Below are 19,601 nucleotides of genomic sequence, written 5' to 3'. Positions count from 1 at the left end.
TCTCATGCCCAGTACCTTAGCTAATACAAGCAGACATATTATTAGAAACAAGATTGTGAGCATAGTTACTATTCCATAAAATACAAAGGGAGAAAGCATGTTATAATGCTAAATGAAAACAGGTTTAAAATATACCTATATTTCACACTCCCTTGCTAGTAGGTTATTTTATAACTAAAGAAGGTCTCTTTGGGTTTACATAGGCGGCCGCATACCTCTGGTATTTAGCAGAAGTGGATCACATCAAATTCTGCACAAGCTCTCAGCATACAAATGTTCCCCAAGTGTGTGTGATCATGCCTACGCAGTGCATTATTAAACACACCAATATCAGAGGTGGCCACAGCTGCATATGTGTTATGTCTAGAACGTGCACTGATCAGTCCGAACAGCAACCAGTGTTGAAATAACCTTGAAGGCCTCGGCACTCACTGTTCAGACTAAGCTTACCAAGCAAGGCTACTAATGTAGAAAAACATTATTCTCGTGTGAAGCAAAACACTCTGCTAAACTCTAAACAATTAATAAAGTGTGTGCCGTGTGCAAAAGGCAGCAGAAAGGAAAAATGGCGTTTACACTTCTAATAAGCTCATGTCAACTTAACACTGTGTGAATGCAAGGCTCAGCCCCACGACAATAGATCACATTTCTGGGCACCACATAAATCACATTAGGGCCTGGAGCCCTACAAACATATCAGTCCCCCTGGCCAGCTGGCCTTCTCAAAGGGGCTCAAAATGCCCTATGTCCAAAGTGTCAGGGCGGCTGCCAATGTAGCAGAACCCCTGTGTGTAATTGCGCAGACCTAAACGTTGCAGCTGGCACTATGTGCTACACAGCTGTGAAAGTACTGGGCTTAAAGGCGGGCACTGAGTGGCACAGCTCCTCAGCTGCAGCGGCCCACAACAGCGATAGCTTTTATTTTCGTAGTACGGCAAATGCGGGCACTCAGCAGCACAGCTCCTCAGCTGCAGCGACCCATAATAGTGGTAGCAATGATTCTCGTAGGACAGCAGAAGCGGGCACTCAGCGGCAAAGCTTCACAGCTGTAGCGGCCCACAATAGGGATAACGATGATTCTCGTAGGACGGCAAATGCGGGCACTCAGCGGCCACAGCTCCTCAGCTGCAGCGGTCCACAATAGTGATAGCGATGATTCTCGTAGGACTGCAAATGCGGGCACTCAGCGGCCACAGCTCCCCAGATGCAGCGGCCCACAATAGCGATAGCGATGATTCTCGTAGGATGGCAAATGCGGGCACTCAGCGGCCACAGCTCCCCAGCTGCAGCGGCCCACAATAGCGATAACGATGACTTTGGGAACACAGGCAAATGCGGGCTCTCAGCGGCAACAGATCCTCAGCTGCGGCGGCCCACAATAGCGATAACGATGACTTTGGTAACACAGGCAAATGCGGGCTCTCAGCGTCAACAACTCTTCAGCTGCGGCGGCCCACAATAGCGATAACGATGACTTTGGTAACACAAGCAAATGCGGGCTCTCAGCGGCAACAGCTCCTCAGCTGCGGCAGCCCACATTAGCGATAACGATGACTTTGGTAACACAGGCAAATGCGGTCTTTCAGCAGCAACAGCTCCTCAGCTGCGGCGGCCCACAATAGCGATAACGATGACTTTCAGCCCGTGTTCTCCGCAGTAGAACCAGAGGCTCTGGAATTCTCAACAGAGGCCTCACCTGCGAGGAGAATTCCTCTCAAATGGTAATGCGGACAGCTGATGGATGAAGTCTAATGTCCCTGAGACTTCAGCAGGAGGCAAGCTCAAATCAGGCCCTTGGGTAGTTGCTTCAGTAAGATGGATGAAAGTTTTAAAGTCCTTTCCTTCTAGTTACACGGACAGAGGTTCGTCTTGACATCTCGAAGTAACACATGCTTCCTCCAGGAAAGAATTAAAATATAGCGCTCACAGGGTGCAGGGAGCCAAAGCACCAAAAGCAAAAGTCCTCGGCAATCAAGGGGGCAATGCAGGGCCCAGGGAGGCAAGCCCTCATGGCAGTTCTCCTGAGCCCCAGCAGCACCATGCTCCAGCAGGATCAGGAACAGCACATCATCCTAGAAGAGCACCACGGAACTGAACAATTTCATGGGGTCACAGCCCCTTTACTTATACCACCAAAAGACTTTTTTCTCATAAGTCACAGGTCACTGAACCCAGCCAGAACCAGTTTGGTGAGGTCCTGGAGCACTTTATTTACAGGGCTGCATCCTGCCTTTGAGGAAGAGGGGGTCTGCCATCAGCTGCACAATGGGAGGTGGAGCCATCATTCACCTTGCCTGGCACAGCCCTGCTCAGATCAAAGGGTCACCCCTCCCCATACTCCAACTTCCAATCTCTCGATTCAACTCACGTCTGACTCAGCCTGCCCTTTCCCTCCAAAACCAGATATGCAATTCACATCAGGCAGGCGGACATATAGCACACAGAAATGCCAACTTCTAAAAGAAGCATTTCTCACATAGTCATAATAAATCTGCGCACACCATTGCGCAGCATTTATTCTCACAATTTCATACATACCAGACTTGACCATACTGCTACTCTCATAACAGGAATTACCACTGACACACACTGAGCAGGGAATCCCCCATGCATTCCTATGGGAGGACAGGCCACTCTCACTCCCACTAAATGTAACAGAGTAACACACTTTACACTGGACCACAGGGCTAATGTGCCCAGCGGCCTAAAATCACTAACACTACACAGAGAAAAAGGCAGAGAGAAATGCAAAAAGTTTAGGGGTGAACCTGCAAAAAGGGCCAAGTCCAACAGTTCTGATTCTGGGAGGTTCTGTTGTGTGTGAAAGTCTGTGAACGTCAGCGGACCTTCTGTGTCAAAGAAGTGCCCTATGGATCGCAGGCCTTCTTTTGTCCATTGATCGAATGCTTTGAAGTCGAGTCTGGGGGTGAACGCAGGGTTATACAATTGGCTTGATGGGGAGGGGAATGTTGTGAGCCCGTGAGTTGTGGCCACTCTGTCCTAAGCCGATAGTGTGGAGTTTGTAACCATCAAAAGGTATAAATTGTGTGGCCTCTCTGACTTAGTGAGAATGGAGACACCCCATAACGGCTGTCTGGCTAGTGATCTGTCCATGAACAGCCAATGCTTCTCTGAGTCCGGCCTTGGCCATTCTACTAGGGGACACAATTGTACTGCCCAATAATAGGCTTGCAGATTTGGGATCCCCAAACCTCCCTCGTCTGGGAGCTTGTAACATAGTTCCCTATTGAGTCTATGTTTTTTGTTGCACCAGATGAAGCGTTCTAGAATGCGTTGCATAGAGTGCAGAACTCCGGAAGGGGGGGCCAGTGGGAGAGCCTGGAATAGAAATATGATCTTTGGTAAAGTTGTCATTTTGACCGCCGCTATACGGCCCAGCCATGATAGGGAGTGCAATTTCCACCTGCGAAGGCAGTCACAAATATGTTGCAGTAGTGCTGTGTAGTTCAGAGAGGTGGTACTTTGTATGCTAGATGTGAGTTGAACACCCAGGTAGGGATGGCCTCTTATGCTCATTGAAGAGTGTGAGTGCGTTTGAGGAATTTGAATGTGTCCGGGGTGAGGTATTTGTGGATATTGATTTTGCACCCAGAAGCCTGTTGAAAGTCATCTAATTCCATCATAAGTACAGGTAGAGAGTCTCTGGGATTTTCTAAGGTGGCTATCACGTTGTCCGCGTACAAGCTGATTTTGTGTTCCTCACCTCCAAATATTACTGCAGATACCGCTGGATTGTCACTGACTTTCTGGGCCATAGGTTCCATGTATAGGGCGAATAAAAGCGTCAAGAGAGGACAGCCTTGTCTCGTTCCTTGTTGACTGGGGAAGAATTTCAAAGTATGGACATTGACGCAAACCGAAGCAGTGGGGTTAGTATAACTGCTGAGGACCCTGCTAATAAATCATCCAGGCAGTCCAAAGTGCTGCATGGTTGCTGTGAGGTAAGGCCAGTGCACTCTGTCAAACGCCTTCTCGGCGTCTATAGAGAGAATCAGGCATTCCGTTTCGAATCTCTCAGCCTTGTCTATGATGTGTAACAGACGTTTGGTGTTATCAGAGCACTGACGCCCCCGGCACAAAGCCTGACTGATCTGGGTGTATCAGTCCTGGGAGACAAGGGGAAAGTTGCTGTGCCAATATCCCGTGAACACTTTAAGATATACATTGAGGAGGGAGTTTGGGCCGAAGGACGCGGATTGTCGTTTATCTTTACCCAGTTTCGGTATGTCGGTAACAAGAGCCTCCAACATCGACGACGGCATGGGTGAGGAGGTCCCAATGGTGTTGTAGACCCACACCAGTATCGGAGCTAATATATGGCAGAACGTTTTGTAAAACGGGGAGGAGAACCCGTCGGGCCTGGGGATTTAAATGGTTTTAATTTGGAGATCACCGAGATCACCTCCTCTAGCTTCATCGGAGAATCAAGGGCTTCCGCTTGTGTGGGCGACAGCCTAGCTGTCTTGACTCCATGCAAATATTGGTCCGGCTAGACTCTGGAGTTTTTGTGACTCGTATAAGGCCACATAATACTGCTGGAAGGCCTCTGCAATGTCCTGGTCAGTCTTCTGTTCCTATCCCGTGCCGTTCTGAATAGTGGTTATAGTTGAATTCTGTCTTTGTTCCCTTAGTCTGTTAGCCAGCTGTCTCCCACCCCTGTCTCCCCTGTTATAAAAGGAATGTCGGAGGCGCAGCATATTCCGCCCTTTCCATATCTAGTCCTGCCTGTTGGGTTTGTGCCGCTTTAAGCTGCCGCCAAGTTCAAGGGGCGCCTGTCCTCTGGTAAATACGTTCTAACTCCCTCACCTCAGCAGTGCGTTGCTCCCGTTTTCCCCACCAGATTCTATTGTCAAATGAGGTGATCGCTATGAATTCTCCGCTAATCACTGCCTCCAAGGCATCCCATAGGATTGCAATCGTGGTGTCTGGGGTATCATTGATATCCAGGTAGTCAGTTATTGCTTTCGTAATCCGCTGTACAACCTCTGGGCATTGGAGCATGGTCTCCTTGAGCCTCCACATGCGACGTACAGTGTGGGAGCCAGTAAGAGCCACTGACATATATACTGGCGAGTGATCGGATATCGGAAAAGGTAGGATCTCTACCTGGTGCGCATGTTGAGTTAACGAGTGGGTGGTTGTAGTCAAGTCTGGCGTATGTTTTATGGGGACGTGAATAAAAAGTATATTCCCTGTCCGTCGGTTGGTGGGTTCCCCTTAGGTCCGTCAGCCTCATCTCAATGAGGTATTTCTGTCCCTCTGTAGAGAGGGAACCAGTCTGCCCACTCTTCTGGCCTGACCTATCCAGCTCGTTATCAAAAACCAAATTAAAATCTCCCCCTACTATCAGTGCTCTATCGGGAGATTTGGATAAGTCCAGAGCCACTCCTCAAAGAAATTTCTCCTTGGCCTCATTTGGAGGGTAGACTGTGCCTACCATGAAGGTATGGGGGGGCCAGCGTGAAAGTGTGTGCCACAAGTCTACCCTTAATCTCGGCTCGTTTGGGACCTAGTTTGCCCTGGAACTTAGAGGACACAAGAATTGCCACCCCTGCAGTCTTAGTGGTATGGGACGAAAATAGCTGCTGGGGAAACACCCTTGTGCGCAATCTGGAGATGTCCTTGGACACAAGGTGTGTATCCTGGAGTAGACAGATGTGTGTGTTTGTGTTTTCCAGGTAGGAGAGAATGGCCCGCCTTTTGACCAGATTATTGAGGCCTTTCACATTCAATGTGATAATTTTAAGTGTAGTGGTCATGTGAGTGGAGTGATCCCAATGCTGTGCTCAGGCTTCCGTTTACTAAGGGGCCTAAAGTGTAAACAATCTACGGAGAGTCTGACTTCTGTGCGTTTATTTCCTAATTCCAAAGAGGTGTGTATATACAATAAGGAGGAGAGGTGTGAGAGGAGGAGGGATGTGAAAACCCCAAACAGTTCAAAAACAAAGAAACAACATACTGAGTAAACTGTACTATAGTCCTGGGTGGGAGACCCAATGGTTGAGGTGTGAGATGTCAGCAAGACCCATGCCGCCACCCTGTCCCGCTCGGTGCCCCACTTCTCGTATGGCAGGAGAGACCACTGTGAAAGATTCCTAAATCCCCCCGTATCCTCAGAGGCCTAATCGAGTAGGTATCAGTCTGCATTGAGACTGTCTTACTCGAGGGTGGCGATGACCACCTTCTGTTCTTTAGCAATTGATTCGGGATCTGACCGGAGGCGTAGGGGATTCCGACCCGCCCTCTGCCACCTTCTTGCTCTCTGCGGCTTGTTGGTAGAGCCCTTGTGAGTTGTGATTCCCGGGTCTTCCTCGGGTACGTTCTGAAGTTGCTTGGTTTCCAAAGAGATCAGATGAGGTGCGTCTTCCCTTCCCATTTAAGGATTTGTCAAAAAGGGTGTCCCCAGTAATATGGTATGTTATTAGTCCGCAGGTGTGCAGTGACTGGCCTGAACTCCCTTATTTTCTGTTGGGTAGAGGCAGCTAGATCATGGTACAGGGGGGTGGGCTGCCAGGAACTCGAGAGGTTGCTTGTCTTGTGCCTCACGTAGGATTTGCTCTTTGAGCTGAAAATCATGGACGCAGGTGAGACTGTCAGAGGGTGGGGCTGGCGCCGCTCTTGCTGGGCTTCCTCTATGGATGTGGTCCAGCGGAATGCGTTGGTCCTGCAGGGCACCCAGGATGAATCGAAAGAGATCTGCTACGTAGGCTTCAATGTCAAACCCATCCGCTCCTTGAGAGACAGCTTGAATGCGGATGTTTTTCCGGCGGGAGCGGTTTTCCAGGTTCTCCGTGTGGGGAGGACCTCTTGCTGCAGTTGGTGGCTTTCTTTGTCTCTAGCAGACATTTGTGTTTCCAATGTGTCTACCCTGTCTCCTACTGAATCCAGGTCTCTTCGTAACTCCCGGATTTCCAGGTCCAGTTCTTTCTTGACGGTGTGAAGGTCTTCTTTCAGGGAGGCGAACAATGTCTCTAGAAAGGCGCATGTCATAGGCGCCTCTGCTTCCCCACTCTCCGAGCTCGAAGTACCCCCGGGTGTAGACGTCATTGTGTCCATGCCACCTATGTTAGACTTGAGGAGGAGTTCTTTGACTGAGCGTTCCTTATTGTTTTTGCCTGTGGCCATGTCAAGGACGGGCATGGAAGGGTGCCAATCTAGGTGGGGCAGAGTGTCACTGCTTCCTGCAGGCAGCCCAAGCACTTCTTCCACAAGGAGAGTCTATTTTGTCTGTTTGCTAGGTGCTGGACTTATGTTGGGGGGCGTATGCTCTCTTAGGGGCTAAGCTATGCCCCAGTACCCGTCAGGCTCCAATGGGCGCACGTGTGAGGCCAGGTCCCACCACTCCTTTTCATCAGTGCCAATGTGCTCTGTCTAGGCCTGGTGATGGTGCACGCCCCTGTCATCCACTTAGGCAGTGGCCTGGAATCTGTCAGCGTGCCGTTAGAGAGCCTGCAGAGTAATCTGTGCTTGTTGTAGGTGGATCAGGGCCGCCAAATCCGGCCGGGACTCTGCAGGAGGGAGGGCTCCCACCGGGGAAGGTCCACAGGGCCCCTCGAGCCGTCAAGGCATAGTCAAGATTCAGGGCATTCAGGGGCGAGTGAGCTAACAGATTAGAGCGAGGGGGGGGAAACCATCCTCCCCCATGATGCCAAGGTGAATGTCCGGCCGCTATTCCACTGTTGGAGGGAGAGGGCTCCTCCGTCAGTCTGGCGCCCCTTCTCCCTGTCCAGGAGCTCGCTCTCCGACCCAGGAGCCGAACGTGCACCTCTCTGCTTGGCGCCCTGTGTCGCCTCTCCCTACCAGGACGCTTGGGACTATGACGCTTGCTTCTCGGGCCCTCAGGGGTGGGTGGGGGCTAGTGTGAGGACGGTAGAGGGGAGTAGGATTCACTTCTGTATGCTGCCGGGGTGGCTGCCTGGAGCTCCCCTCTTCACGGCGGCGCTCTCTCCGGAGGCGTAATGCTCTGCGCCCTCTCTTGGATCAGAGGGCTGACCCTCTTTTCTCTCTTTGCCTCCCTCCTCTGTCAGACAGCAGTGCCTCAGGTCTCTGCGCCAGTCCGGGGCCCCTCAGGGCGCGCGCCCACACACACTTAATCAGGGAGGAGGGAACAACACTCACCTTCCCCACAGTGTTGAATTTGCCGGCCAGCTTCTCAGCGGGCCTCGTGGGTCTGGAACACCTCTTTCCACGGGGCAACCGATTACGGCGCCTGTCCCACAACCCGGGGCTGGCCTGGCCCCTCTCTCGTAGATTCTTTCCAGACTTTTCCTAGTGCTGCTTTTGGGAGCTTTCACAGTATTTGGCACCCTGCGTTCTCCGATGCCTCCCGTTGCAGTGTAGAAGGCCACGGCTAGTTTCAGGCGATCCGCCCCCAGGAGGCCATTTGGAACAGCTCCGTCTTCCCGTCGGGGTCGGGTCCGCCTATGGCCGCAAGCTGCCGTGCTGTACTAGCGGGTGCAGTTTTCGAGCTTCTCCGCTGTCTCGCTCGATCAAGAGGGGCCACAAGCAATAGCTGGGGTTGTGTAGAGTATCTCCGAGGGCTTGTGGCGTCTCTCCGACCCTGCTTCACAAAGCAATTTTAATCGGCCCGGACGGTAGGACAGAGCGGCAGGCATGAACGTCCTACTCGTCCGCCATCTTGGCCACGCCCCCCAATCTCTGCATTTTTAAATAATCGGGCCATTAATCATTTGTTTTAAATGTCAACAGAGAAGTCCATCTAACGGAAACCAGTTTAAAATGTCCCTTGTCCCCTTTTACAAGATGAAGAGAGGAAATTCGACACCTAAAGTACAACAGGGCATTCTTAAAACCTGTTGTAGTCAGTTCTTCACGAGGATGAAGTCTGAAGTATGTTTCTCTCAAAGCTGGTTGCTACCTTTATCGTGCTTTGTTTTTCGGTTAAGCCATCAATGTGTTATCATTAGTTTGAATGGAAGCAAGAATTAATTGCTCTTAAAAAGATGTACTTATTGGGCACCTACACCACAACTCCCTAAAACTAAAAAGAGCATCTCAACCATAAAACAAATAAGAGGAAAACAGAAAAGTAAATGCATGCTAAGACAGGCCAGGGTTCATGTCCATGCTGCACTTAATTTCTGCTAGTGTTGCGAATTTTCCATTACATCCCTCAAAGTGGGATTTTGTAAAAGAAATGTCAATCACTCGTCGATTGATAACTGCTAGGATTGGATGGTGCTGCTCGAAGTCGAGTGTAAGGCGTGAGGGCAGAGGCGCGAGTCCAACCTTGTGTGTTTCTGCAGCTTGGGGCATCTTTGAAGACCAGACCAGACCGGCGAGTTGGGAAGGCGGGACTGCGAGTCCCAGCGGTCAGTGCGGCGACTAACCGGCCGCACCTGGAGGCCAGGAGACTCTTCCCGCCCCGCCCCGCCCACAGAGCCCTTTTCACGACTTGCGGCCCCCGCTCCGCGGGAGCTGTTCGAAGTCGAGTGTAAGGCGTGAGGGCAGAGGCGCGAGTCCAACCTTGTGTGTTTCTGCAGCTTGGGGCATCTTTGAAGACCAGACCAGACCGGCGAGTTGGGAAGGCGGGACTGCGAGTCCCAGCGGTCAGTGCGGCGACTAACCGGCCGCACCTGGAGACCAGGAGACTCTTCCCGCCCCGCCTACTCCCTTATAGGTCCTACCCACACCGCGCTCGCGGGACGTGCTCGGGCGGACGCCGGGCGAAGCCCGGGCAAAGGGCGGGCCGTTTTAGGCCGTTCAAGGACGGTAGAGGCCGGGCCGGGCAACCCCCCTAACGCCTTATTCTCCCTGTCGCCTTAGTTTGATTGTTTGTTGTTCTGACGCTGGCTGCCAGATAATGGCCAGTAGAGAATCAAGAAGCAAGGCTGCCCATGCGGTCTCAGGTACCTTGGACAAATTTCTTTGCAAGGCCAAATCTGTGGTTAACAATGGTTTAACGCTGCTAGACAAGCAAACTGAGGAGGGTGTAGAATATTCCTCTTTGACATTACCGGTTTCACCAATCAATGCTAGCACACCTCTACTACCTGATGCCACCCACCTGTCATTAATGGATAGCATTGATCAGACCATAGAGTCTGTCCTCCAACAACTAAGGACACCATCGACTCTCCACAGGGACAGAGACTCCTCTTGTGCTCATGCTGCTGTGGGTCTCTCTCCTGCAGCGGACTTGGTACAGGCTGAGGCTTCGGTGGAGGGCCCTACAGTGGTAGAACATATGGGTTCTAAGGGGGATCTTGCAACAAAAAGGAAGAGATCGAGGAAGCCCAAAGGCGCCAAATGGGCCAAAGTTGATTCTATATTGCCCACCAGGGCAGATATTGTAGTTAACACGGGCGTGTCTCGCACACCACTTATGATAAATGATTCGGAAACATCGAGCATTCCATCTGTCTCCCCCATACCCGTGTACACTGGGCCATTTATCTTCGGTGGGACTTCCCCTAATACTGCAGAGCTCCTTATTAGTTCCCTAACAACAATTCTCAAAAGCCTCTTGAATCCCCTTACCATCAAACTGGATTCTATAGAGTCCAGATTGATGGCCATAGAAAGATTGAGTGTTAACAATGGCTCTGAGTCAGGGTCAGGAGTAAGCACACAGGGGCTACACGGGGTTGGTGTTGGGCTCACCCATTCCTTCAATGCTGCACCCATGTTGGCTCCGACTCCACCAACAGCCCTTTCTGGGGGAAACATTAATACCAACAACATCGTAGTATCTGCACCTCAATCTGTACCGGTACCGCCACCTAGGGTACTGCCCCCGGTACCAGTCCCCAGAAGGTCGAAGCAATCCGCTCCGGCTATTTTACCCAGTCAGGAGAGACCATACAACGAGACAGTTAATGGTTTGAACCAGTTGGTCAGCCCTAACACGGTATACACCTGTTACAACGCAATTTTTACTCCGCACTACCACTACAACGCGACCATTACAACGCATACCATTACAACGCATTGCGCTGGGGGGCGCTCTAGGATAGGGAATAAGTTTAATTTTCTATCCAACACCTTCCCTAGTGTCCACGGGGACTGGAGTTGGAATAGAAAATTATACTTACCACTATCCAGCACCTCTAAGCGCTATGCGTTGTAACGGTATTCGTTGTAAATACCGCGTTGTAATGGTATGCGGAGTAAAAGTATGCGTTGTAACGTCATTCATCCCCCTAACACCAGGCGTAAGGCAGTAAATCTTCCCCCAGAGGCGGCAGCCTATACTGTGATTCTGATGGGGGTTCCAGAGCTTACTGCTGGAGTGAGGGAATCTCATGATTCCTTACGCAACAAGGTAATCAGTTGGCTAAACTTCCATAGGCCATTACCTTCTAACCTAAGAGGAGGAGTTCTCATGGTTAGAAGGGTTCCATGGGTTGGGCTTACCGTTAAGAAATGTGTGGGGGACTGTATAATTGTCAGCTTTAAGAGTCCGCAGGTTGCTACCTACATTTCTAACTGGCTTGGTGGTTTAGGTAATACCTCTGTGGAACTGGTCCCACTCTCATACTTTTATCCAAATGCACGCAATTTAACCATGAGGAGGGACGATGGTTGGACACGCGTGGGCTTTGCAGTGGATGGGACACGATATAGGCCCAAACATAACGTCTGCCCTGCCTATGTTAACTATACGCATCCAAATAGATTCTCTTGTCTCGATTATGTCGATTGACCACAAAAGGGTGCGCTCTCACAAGCTAATAAAAATAATATAAGTGAAGGTGTAGGCCAGGGGGTGGTGAGAGGTGGTATTGAGATTCCTAATCGACAACTGGAACCCACCCCAAAGAGCAATCCAATTCCCACTAGTTTTGAAGGCCAAGCTGTTACCTCACTCCAGAGCCCCCCGGGTAGCAATCTAACATCTGTGGTTTTGTGTCCCCTTACATTAACATCAGCTGCCCCATCCGCCCCAGAAACATTACTGCATAGGTCCGTAGTACCACCCACGGATAAGGTATCAAAAGCAACTGAGGGGCCGGGTCTAAAAGCCCCTACTGAAATACTCAAGGTTCTCTCCTGGAATGTGGCAGGCATTGCAAACAAGATACATACAGCAGACTGGGATTTCCTAGTAGGTAGCAGTGATATCTGTCTCTTCCAGGAGACGTGGGCTAGGGAACCCCTGAGTAGAACGGGTTACGCAGTCTTTGAAGTCTCGGCAAGGTGGAGTGGTAAGGGGAGGCCCTCGGGTGGTTTGGCGGTTTGGGTAGCTAGTCATATTGGATGTAATGCGGAAGACGTACCTACGTTTTCGCAAGACATTCAGTGTGTACTGCTCAAGTGGCCTGGTGCTATAAACTTGGCAATTGTGAATGTATACTCTCGCCCTGTCAGTGTGGCCAGGGAATCATCCACCCTTGAAGACCTATCATCTTTTCTGGGCCAACTGCCGAGTGAATGTAAGATAGTGATGGGCGGAGACTTCAATTGCCACTTCGAACCCCTGGAGAGCTTAAAGGAGGGTGCCCTCACTGCTGAGGATGACTTTTGGGGCGTCCCACCATGCCAATCCCCCCACCCTAAATCCTGGTCTCCTCTTGCAGTGCAAATTATGTCCCTTACCTTGAATTACGCGATTAGGGCTTGCAACGGGTGTACCCCGGCACACAGCCCCTCACTATGCACCTTCAATAGGAAGGACCATGAGTCGAGGTTGGATTATATCTTTATAGATATTTGTATGTGGTCCAAGGTTAAGGACTTCAGGGTGATACCTAGAACCGATAGTGACCACAATGCGCTCTTATTAGAGATGCAACATCCCGCACCTGTTGGTGGATCACCAGCCTCTAACCCTGGAGATGACCCAACGAACCTGGTTCTTACTTCCAACAGACGTAGAGTAAAATGGGGGAAACTAATTAACGCTGAAGGAAAATTATCTAAAATCTAAGAAATAGCACTCCCCAAGTTTGTAGAAGTGGAAGAACTAATCGAACAACCCAGAGTCCGTGATTACAATGAGAAACTAGGTCAAATCCATGCCAATCTAGTGGGAGAACTCGCTGAGGTTTTCTATCCAGTGGTAGCACCCCGTAGTAAAAAGACCAGAACTCCATCGTGGTATAACTCTTCCTGTAAGAAGATTAAGTCAGAATTAATTGCTTCAATTAAAGCTGGCTTAAACAAGGTCAGGGTTGCTGAATTAAGGAGGGAGTACAAGACGGCCATGTCATTGGCAAGGTCGGAGTGGGACTGGAACCGATGGCAGGACCTCTCCGCAGCACTAGAGGCGAAGGACTCCAGAAAATGTTGGTCCCTGGTAAATAATGGTACAGGAGAACTTAAAGCGGCAGTGGAGCCCAACATTGCTTCTCCTGTTTGGGAGGCCCACTTTGGTAAATTGTACCAAGAAACTATTCAATTCGCCAATGATACGGCCCCTGAGGCCACATCTGTCCCAGAGGTTGGTTTGGAATTTACACTCAGTGAGGTGGTCAGTGCAATAGAGAGACTGGCGATGGGGAAGGCCCCTGGCCTCTACAGACTACCTGGAGATCTTTTTAGACACCATTCCGAGATCTGGGGTCCGTACCTCCTTATTCTTTTTAACGCCATCTTAGGAGGTATGGAGATCCCCTGTACTTGGCTGGGGGCGGAGATAGTCCCTATTTTTAAGAAGGGTTCTCCTCTTCTCCCAGCCAACTACAGGCCGATCAGTCTTATAGATGTCCCCCAAAAACTATTTTCTCGCCTACTCCTGGACCACCTTTTAGATTGGATGGAGGCCAATGAAATACTGAGTCCTCTCCAGGCTGGCTTCAGGAAAAACACGTCCACCATGGACCAGATTTTCCGCCTCGTCCTCCTGTATTGGAAAACGGTGAGGATTGAGGGGGGGAGGCTGTACATGGTGTTCGTGGACCTGAGGTCAGCCTTTGACTTGGTACCACGTAAGAAACTCTGGGAGGTTCTGAAGAAGCTGGGTGTTCCGGAACAGTTACTACACGCTATATTTAGGCTGCATGATAGTAATTATGCGCAGGTTAGGTGCGAGAAGGATGGTGCGTTATCATCTAGGTTCCCTGTTCTCAGAGGGGTAAGGCAGGGTTGTGTCCTGGCGCCAACCCTGTTCTGCCTCTTTGTTAACAGTGTCATCTCCCACCTTGACAATGTTAGGGACAATGACGCCCCCTGTTTGGCAGGCAGGAGGGTGCCGGCTGTTATGTTTGCCGATGACACACTCCTGCTCTCCAAATCCCCGATGGGGATCCAGCGAGTTCTGGATGGATTTGGCCTTTTCTGTAGACAACATGGTCTAGAGATCAATACGGAAAAGACCAAATTCATGATCTTTAATCCATCCCCTAAAACTAGACCTAACCCTACACTGGGCCTAGCTAGCCTCGAAAGGGTAACAACTTTCCAGTATCTGGGGGTAACTTTACACGAAAATCTATCCTGGGACCCCCAGATACTGAGATCCCGGCTAAAGCTGTCCCAATTGTCTGGCGCAATACTAAAGGTTGTGAACACCTCTACCTTTAAACCTGTCAGCCCGGCTGTAGAACTGTATAAAACCCAAGCAAAGGCAGCCTCAACCTATGGGAGTGAACTTTGGGGCTACAAAGCAGGGCAAGAACTAGCCAGAGTGGAGAACAATTTCCTTAGACGCCTTTTGGCTCTCCCTCGAGGCACACCGCTGTTGCCCCTAAGATTAGATTTGGGCCTCCCCTCCATTGCTGAGGATCTTGAGTCTAAGCCAATAAGGTTCTGGCATAGGCTCTGGTCCACTAGTGAACTTGTGCACTATAGGCAAGACCTCATTCATGTTTTGAACATGAACCACTGTGATAGAATCCCTTGGTTGGCCTTTGTGAAGAAAGAACTGTATCGTCTGAATGTATCTGAGTTGTGGGATGATCCTGCACAAGGCTGCCAAAGGGTTTCCCGAAAAAAACTGGTGCAAATCTACAAGGAGGAAAGGCTAGCACTTTTGGTTTCTGCGGCGAACAATGGTATTATAACCGAGCGATTTTTGGAATCCAAAGATTCATATAAATTTGAGGGTTTTATGGATATTATTTTTCCCATTTTTTCACGAAAACTTTTTATACAATGGAGGCTAGGCACACTGCCAATCAAAACTTTTACTTGTAAATGGCTAAAGGTGGATGACAAAATCTGTCCAGCCTGCAACACCCAGGATGAAGATGACATCCATCTCTTGTTTTTCTGCCCAGCATACAATAGACCCAGAAAATACTGGTTGGTGCCGTTATGCAGGAACTTGGGATTTAGGAGTCACTTGTGTGCTTACAGAATACTGAAAACTAGCACTCTGTCCCATATAGTTTTTGCAGTTGCCAAATTTTTAACGGCCATGTGGCACATAAGGAAGAATATATTGAAAATACGGACAATGTCATGAACTGTTTTTTAACCCTCATCTGTGGCTTTACTAAAATGGGAATTAATCGTATATAATGTGTTTTTATAATATTTATGCTTTTAACGTGTTGTGTTTGTATCTTTTATGGTCTAAATGACCGAAATAAAGAATTTTTGGATTGGATTGGATTGGATGTTTCATTCCGGACACATTTATGCTAATAGTGAATGTTTTCTTGTTGCAGGATGGGTGGTCGCAGTATCAATTTGTAGCTTCATCTTCAACAATAGAGAGGGATCGTCAAAGACCTTACTCTTCATCACGGACGCCCTCCATCTCTCCAGTGCGAATGTCACCGAATAATCGATCAGGTAATGTCTAGGGGAGCTTCTTTTCTTCCTTATGGTTACATTGGTTAATGTGTAAAACAAGTAAATAAAGTATGCCTGTTTGTTTTGCTTTCTCAATGTTTCTGCTCTGTCAAGTGAACAGCATCTCAGTGCTGCTGTGCATCAGGGGGTTGCTATTAAAGGTCAGGAGGAGTATCCCTGCCTGACAGGATATTATGTTTTCGCATGTCACACTAAAACATTAGAAAAAACAACTGGTAATGAAGGATAGCATTGTAGCAAAGGGATGTAGCATGAATACATTAGTCATAAGAGAGACTTTCTGTAAGACTTGTGTGGAAATTGTAAGCATCAATGAGCTAAATGTGTCAGAACATTTCGATTTTGTGGGAAAAAAGTCACACATGAGTCCAGGAAGAGAACATAAGATTGGTTTTTAGTTACTTTCTGAGGGTGATGAGGCCGGGGGTGTTTAGACAAAATATTTGAAAAAAATATTGTGTTTGCAATGTATTGTGCCAAGAATACCGAGGACAAAAATATTGTGAATGTAAGTTTCTATAGGTAAGCAAAGTTGTACTGTATATATAACTCAAACTATACTATTATGTACCTTCATGATATATATATATATATCTTCGAGGTATGTAGGTTTGGAGTTAAGAATAATAAATCTCTACTTACCTATTTGAACTTATCGTCTAGCTATTTTGGTCCTTAATATTTTTGACACAATATTCTGCCCACACAATATTTTTGGTTCTGATCCGTGCTCACACGAAACCTGCAGACACTAATCCTCCTCACAGTACATCCTAAACATAGCAAGATAATAAAAAAAAATCATGAAGCCATGCGCCTTAATTAAAGGAAGGAGACAAACATGATTTCCACATGGAAGGGGCGAATATCTGTGTTCAGCTCTAAAGGAGTTACTAAAATACTTTGTTAGGTTTATTGGAATAACACAGTTGCCTATCTCCCGGACATTATGATATTAGAACTGATGTGAAAGAGGTATGATGCAGTTATCAGATTACTAAAGTAAGAAATGTTATTATGCTTTAAGCCAAACATAAATTGGTTGCACATCCCTCACAGCTTTACCAGTTCTGCGCCCGGGGAGTAGGTCCTGACCTAGCAAAGGTGAGGGACATACAAGATGCTCCAGTACCCACCTCTGTATAAGGAGTCTGCAGTTTCCTTGGCATGATAACTTATTGCAGACGGTTCATGAAGAACCAGTCAGACATCACAGACCACCTCTGTGAACTCACAAATTCCACTATCCCATGGCTGTGAGGAGAAGTGCAAGAGCAAGCATTTCACAACACGAAATAAGCACTATCCGCTGATACTACTTTAGTTTACTTCAACCCCAAGAGTTAGTTTCAGCTAGCAGTGGAGGCCAGCCTCACCGAGCAGGGAGCCATACTGCTTCAACATCAGGATTGTGGGGAGTGGGACGCAGTTGCCTACGCGAGCCAGACACTCATGTCTTCCAAACAGAGGTACTCCCAAATTGAGAGGGAGGCCATTACAATTCACTGGGTGTACTGTCACTTCTACATGTACTTGTACGGCCACCATTTCACCATCTTCACTGACCATAAACCGTTGATTCCTTAATTTCAGGGGTCCACTTCCAAACTGCCTCTTAGAATTGAGAAATGAATAAAGCAATTACAAGAATTCAACTTCACCGTAGAGTATCAGCCAGGCACTCGCACACCTGCAGACTTTTTGTCACACCATGATCAGCCAGCTACCTCCTCTGAAGCCAATGAAGGGCAGGCCTTATTGTTGAGAGATCCAAGCCAATCCCCAAGTCCCTAACAGATGTTCTAGAGGCTACATGGTGAGATGAATGCCTACAGTTTGCCATCCAGGTGGTAGTAAATGGTCACTGGCAGGTTCTTCTCTGCCACTTGGCCCCTCGTGCTGAAGATGCGAGGTTAACACTCCAAACATGACACCATGTTTGGCAAGAACTGTCAGTGACCTCCGAGGGGTATCTTATGCGAGGGCAGTAGCTAGTCCTCCCCAGCAGTCTGAGACACCGGGTTGTCCTCTCAGCTCATGGAGCACTCCATGGTGTAGTAAAGTCCAAGAACAGGCTTAGAAGCAAGACTGGTTCATAGCCTAGATCAACATGTGGAAGAGATGGGTAGAGACTGCCCCACATGCCAAGCCGCCAGCCAGCCTAAACCCCCTTCCATCACGGAGGAAGGACCCACAGCCTCATGGCAGTGTGTATGGCACATTTTGTTAGTCTACCTGTTGGCTCCCACATGTTTATCCGTGTGGACAGCTTCTCCCGATATGCCGAAGCGGAGATCATGCCATGCCAACCTCCTCAGCGTCGGAAGGCATCCCAAAAGTCAAGAAAATGATGGCCACACACGGACTGTTCAGAGAAATCTGCACCGACACCGGCCCACCCTTCAACGCTTCATTGGAGGCATACTGCACCTCCTTGGTGTTTATTTCTATATAGCTCATTTCTTTTTCTCACTGGGTGTCTTATGTCTTCTTCCTCAGAAGTACAAAGACCGCAGTCAGGTTTTTCGTTTGAAAGAGGGAGGTGTCAGTTTTAATTGTGAAAACAATTAGCCAATCGGTTTATATCAATTATATTTTTGGATATAATAAATGCAAATGGGGAATACATTTAATTCAAGTTCACCGATGTCCTTTTCACTGGGACATTTGTTATCGCTGTTCAGTTGTTCGGTTACCAGTCTAGTTGGTTTCCCCGTTGCTGCTTCTTAAACTGACATTAGCCGCTATATTGAGAGATGGGCTGCCTACCCGTATATCAGAAAGAGCTGCGGTAAGCCAGGTTTTGTAAATATAACAGGAGTCTCGAACCTGTTCTCCTCTCGGATAAAAGATGCAGGTGTCGAAGGAGGGGCGTTTAACCTGGCAGACTTTATTTACATGTTTGTGCTTGGTGTACTCTGTAAAATACCAAAGACAAGGGAAGAAATCTCTCGGCTACTGCAGTTCTTGGCGCACTTGTGCTGTTTGCCTGCTTACCGGTCGTAAGAAGAAAAACATTTCATAACTGTGTCACGATTTTATTTGGCTTTAATGTCTTGTGACCAGTTTTCTTATTCACAATAACTAATCATTTGTGATGTGACTTTTAAATCCAGCCGCTTTCTTGACTCGAGGGGCTGTTAGCATCTGGAAATGTCAGCTGCGCGTGCCACATTGAGGCTTAATTCCTCACGGTTCCCTTGGAAATAGCATAAGCATACAAAACTCATTTCGTTTTTTTCTCACACGGATGTCATGCCGTGCAAGTCCGCGCAGAAGGGTTCCTCTGCAGCTGCATTGTAGCTCGTCGCTTTTCAGAGTGCTGACGTAATGCCGCCATCTCTATTGCTGTTTAGGCGTGGTTGGGCTCTTTGTGGTTTAAATAACTGCCCTCATAAAATATTTTCATTCAGATGTGCTAAGAAATTATTGACAATCACCACGTACCTTGTGGTGTCACCTATGGGGCGTTTGAACATGCCTTTCTTAACTAATGGTAGCCGTTTACATAATTATGTTTCTTTTCGTTTAAAACACAAACTGGCAGAAGCGTGAAGATTTTATACACATAGCTTAGCTATTCAGTGCTTGGTTGCAGGAACCTCGGATGAGGGAAAGGTGCATTTCAATTCCACCATGCAATGCAGTTGCTGATGCCCATGAAGACAGACAATTTAAAAATGCTTTGTGACTTGAGTTTTTTAAAGGATAACATGCAAGTCTCTTTCTTTCTGTAATGTATTTATTTATTTCCTTAATTGAATAATTATTTTCTAGAGCACCAAACTCATCGACTTATTTCACATGGTCTCAATGTGGCAGTTGCAGTGTATATACACAGCACAACATCTTTATCAATT

The 19,601-nt window shown here is 48.4% G+C and overlaps 1 protein-coding gene across 6 annotated transcripts in view; it reads left to right on the top strand.

Annotated features, from left to right (window-relative positions):
• The window catches only part of CTNND2 (catenin delta 2), a 3,216,642-nt gene that overhangs the window by 3,011,400 nt on the left and 185,641 nt on the right, over positions 1-19,601 (top strand). For all 6 annotated transcript variants that reach the window (XM_078687656.1, XM_078687653.1, XM_078687655.1 and 3 more), the window contains one exon: positions 15,594-15,720. In XM_078687656.1, coding sequence (XP_078543782.1) covers positions 15,594-15,720 — 127 coding nt within the window. The remainder of the gene's footprint in view (positions 1-15,593; positions 15,721-19,601) is intronic.

Source organism: Lissotriton helveticus, chromosome 4_1, assembly GCF_964261635.1.
Source record: "Lissotriton helveticus chromosome 4_1, aLisHel1.1, whole genome shotgun sequence".
NCBI lineage: Eukaryota > Metazoa > Chordata > Amphibia > Caudata > Salamandridae > Lissotriton > Lissotriton helveticus.
This window is presented reverse-complemented; position numbering and strand designations above follow the sequence as displayed.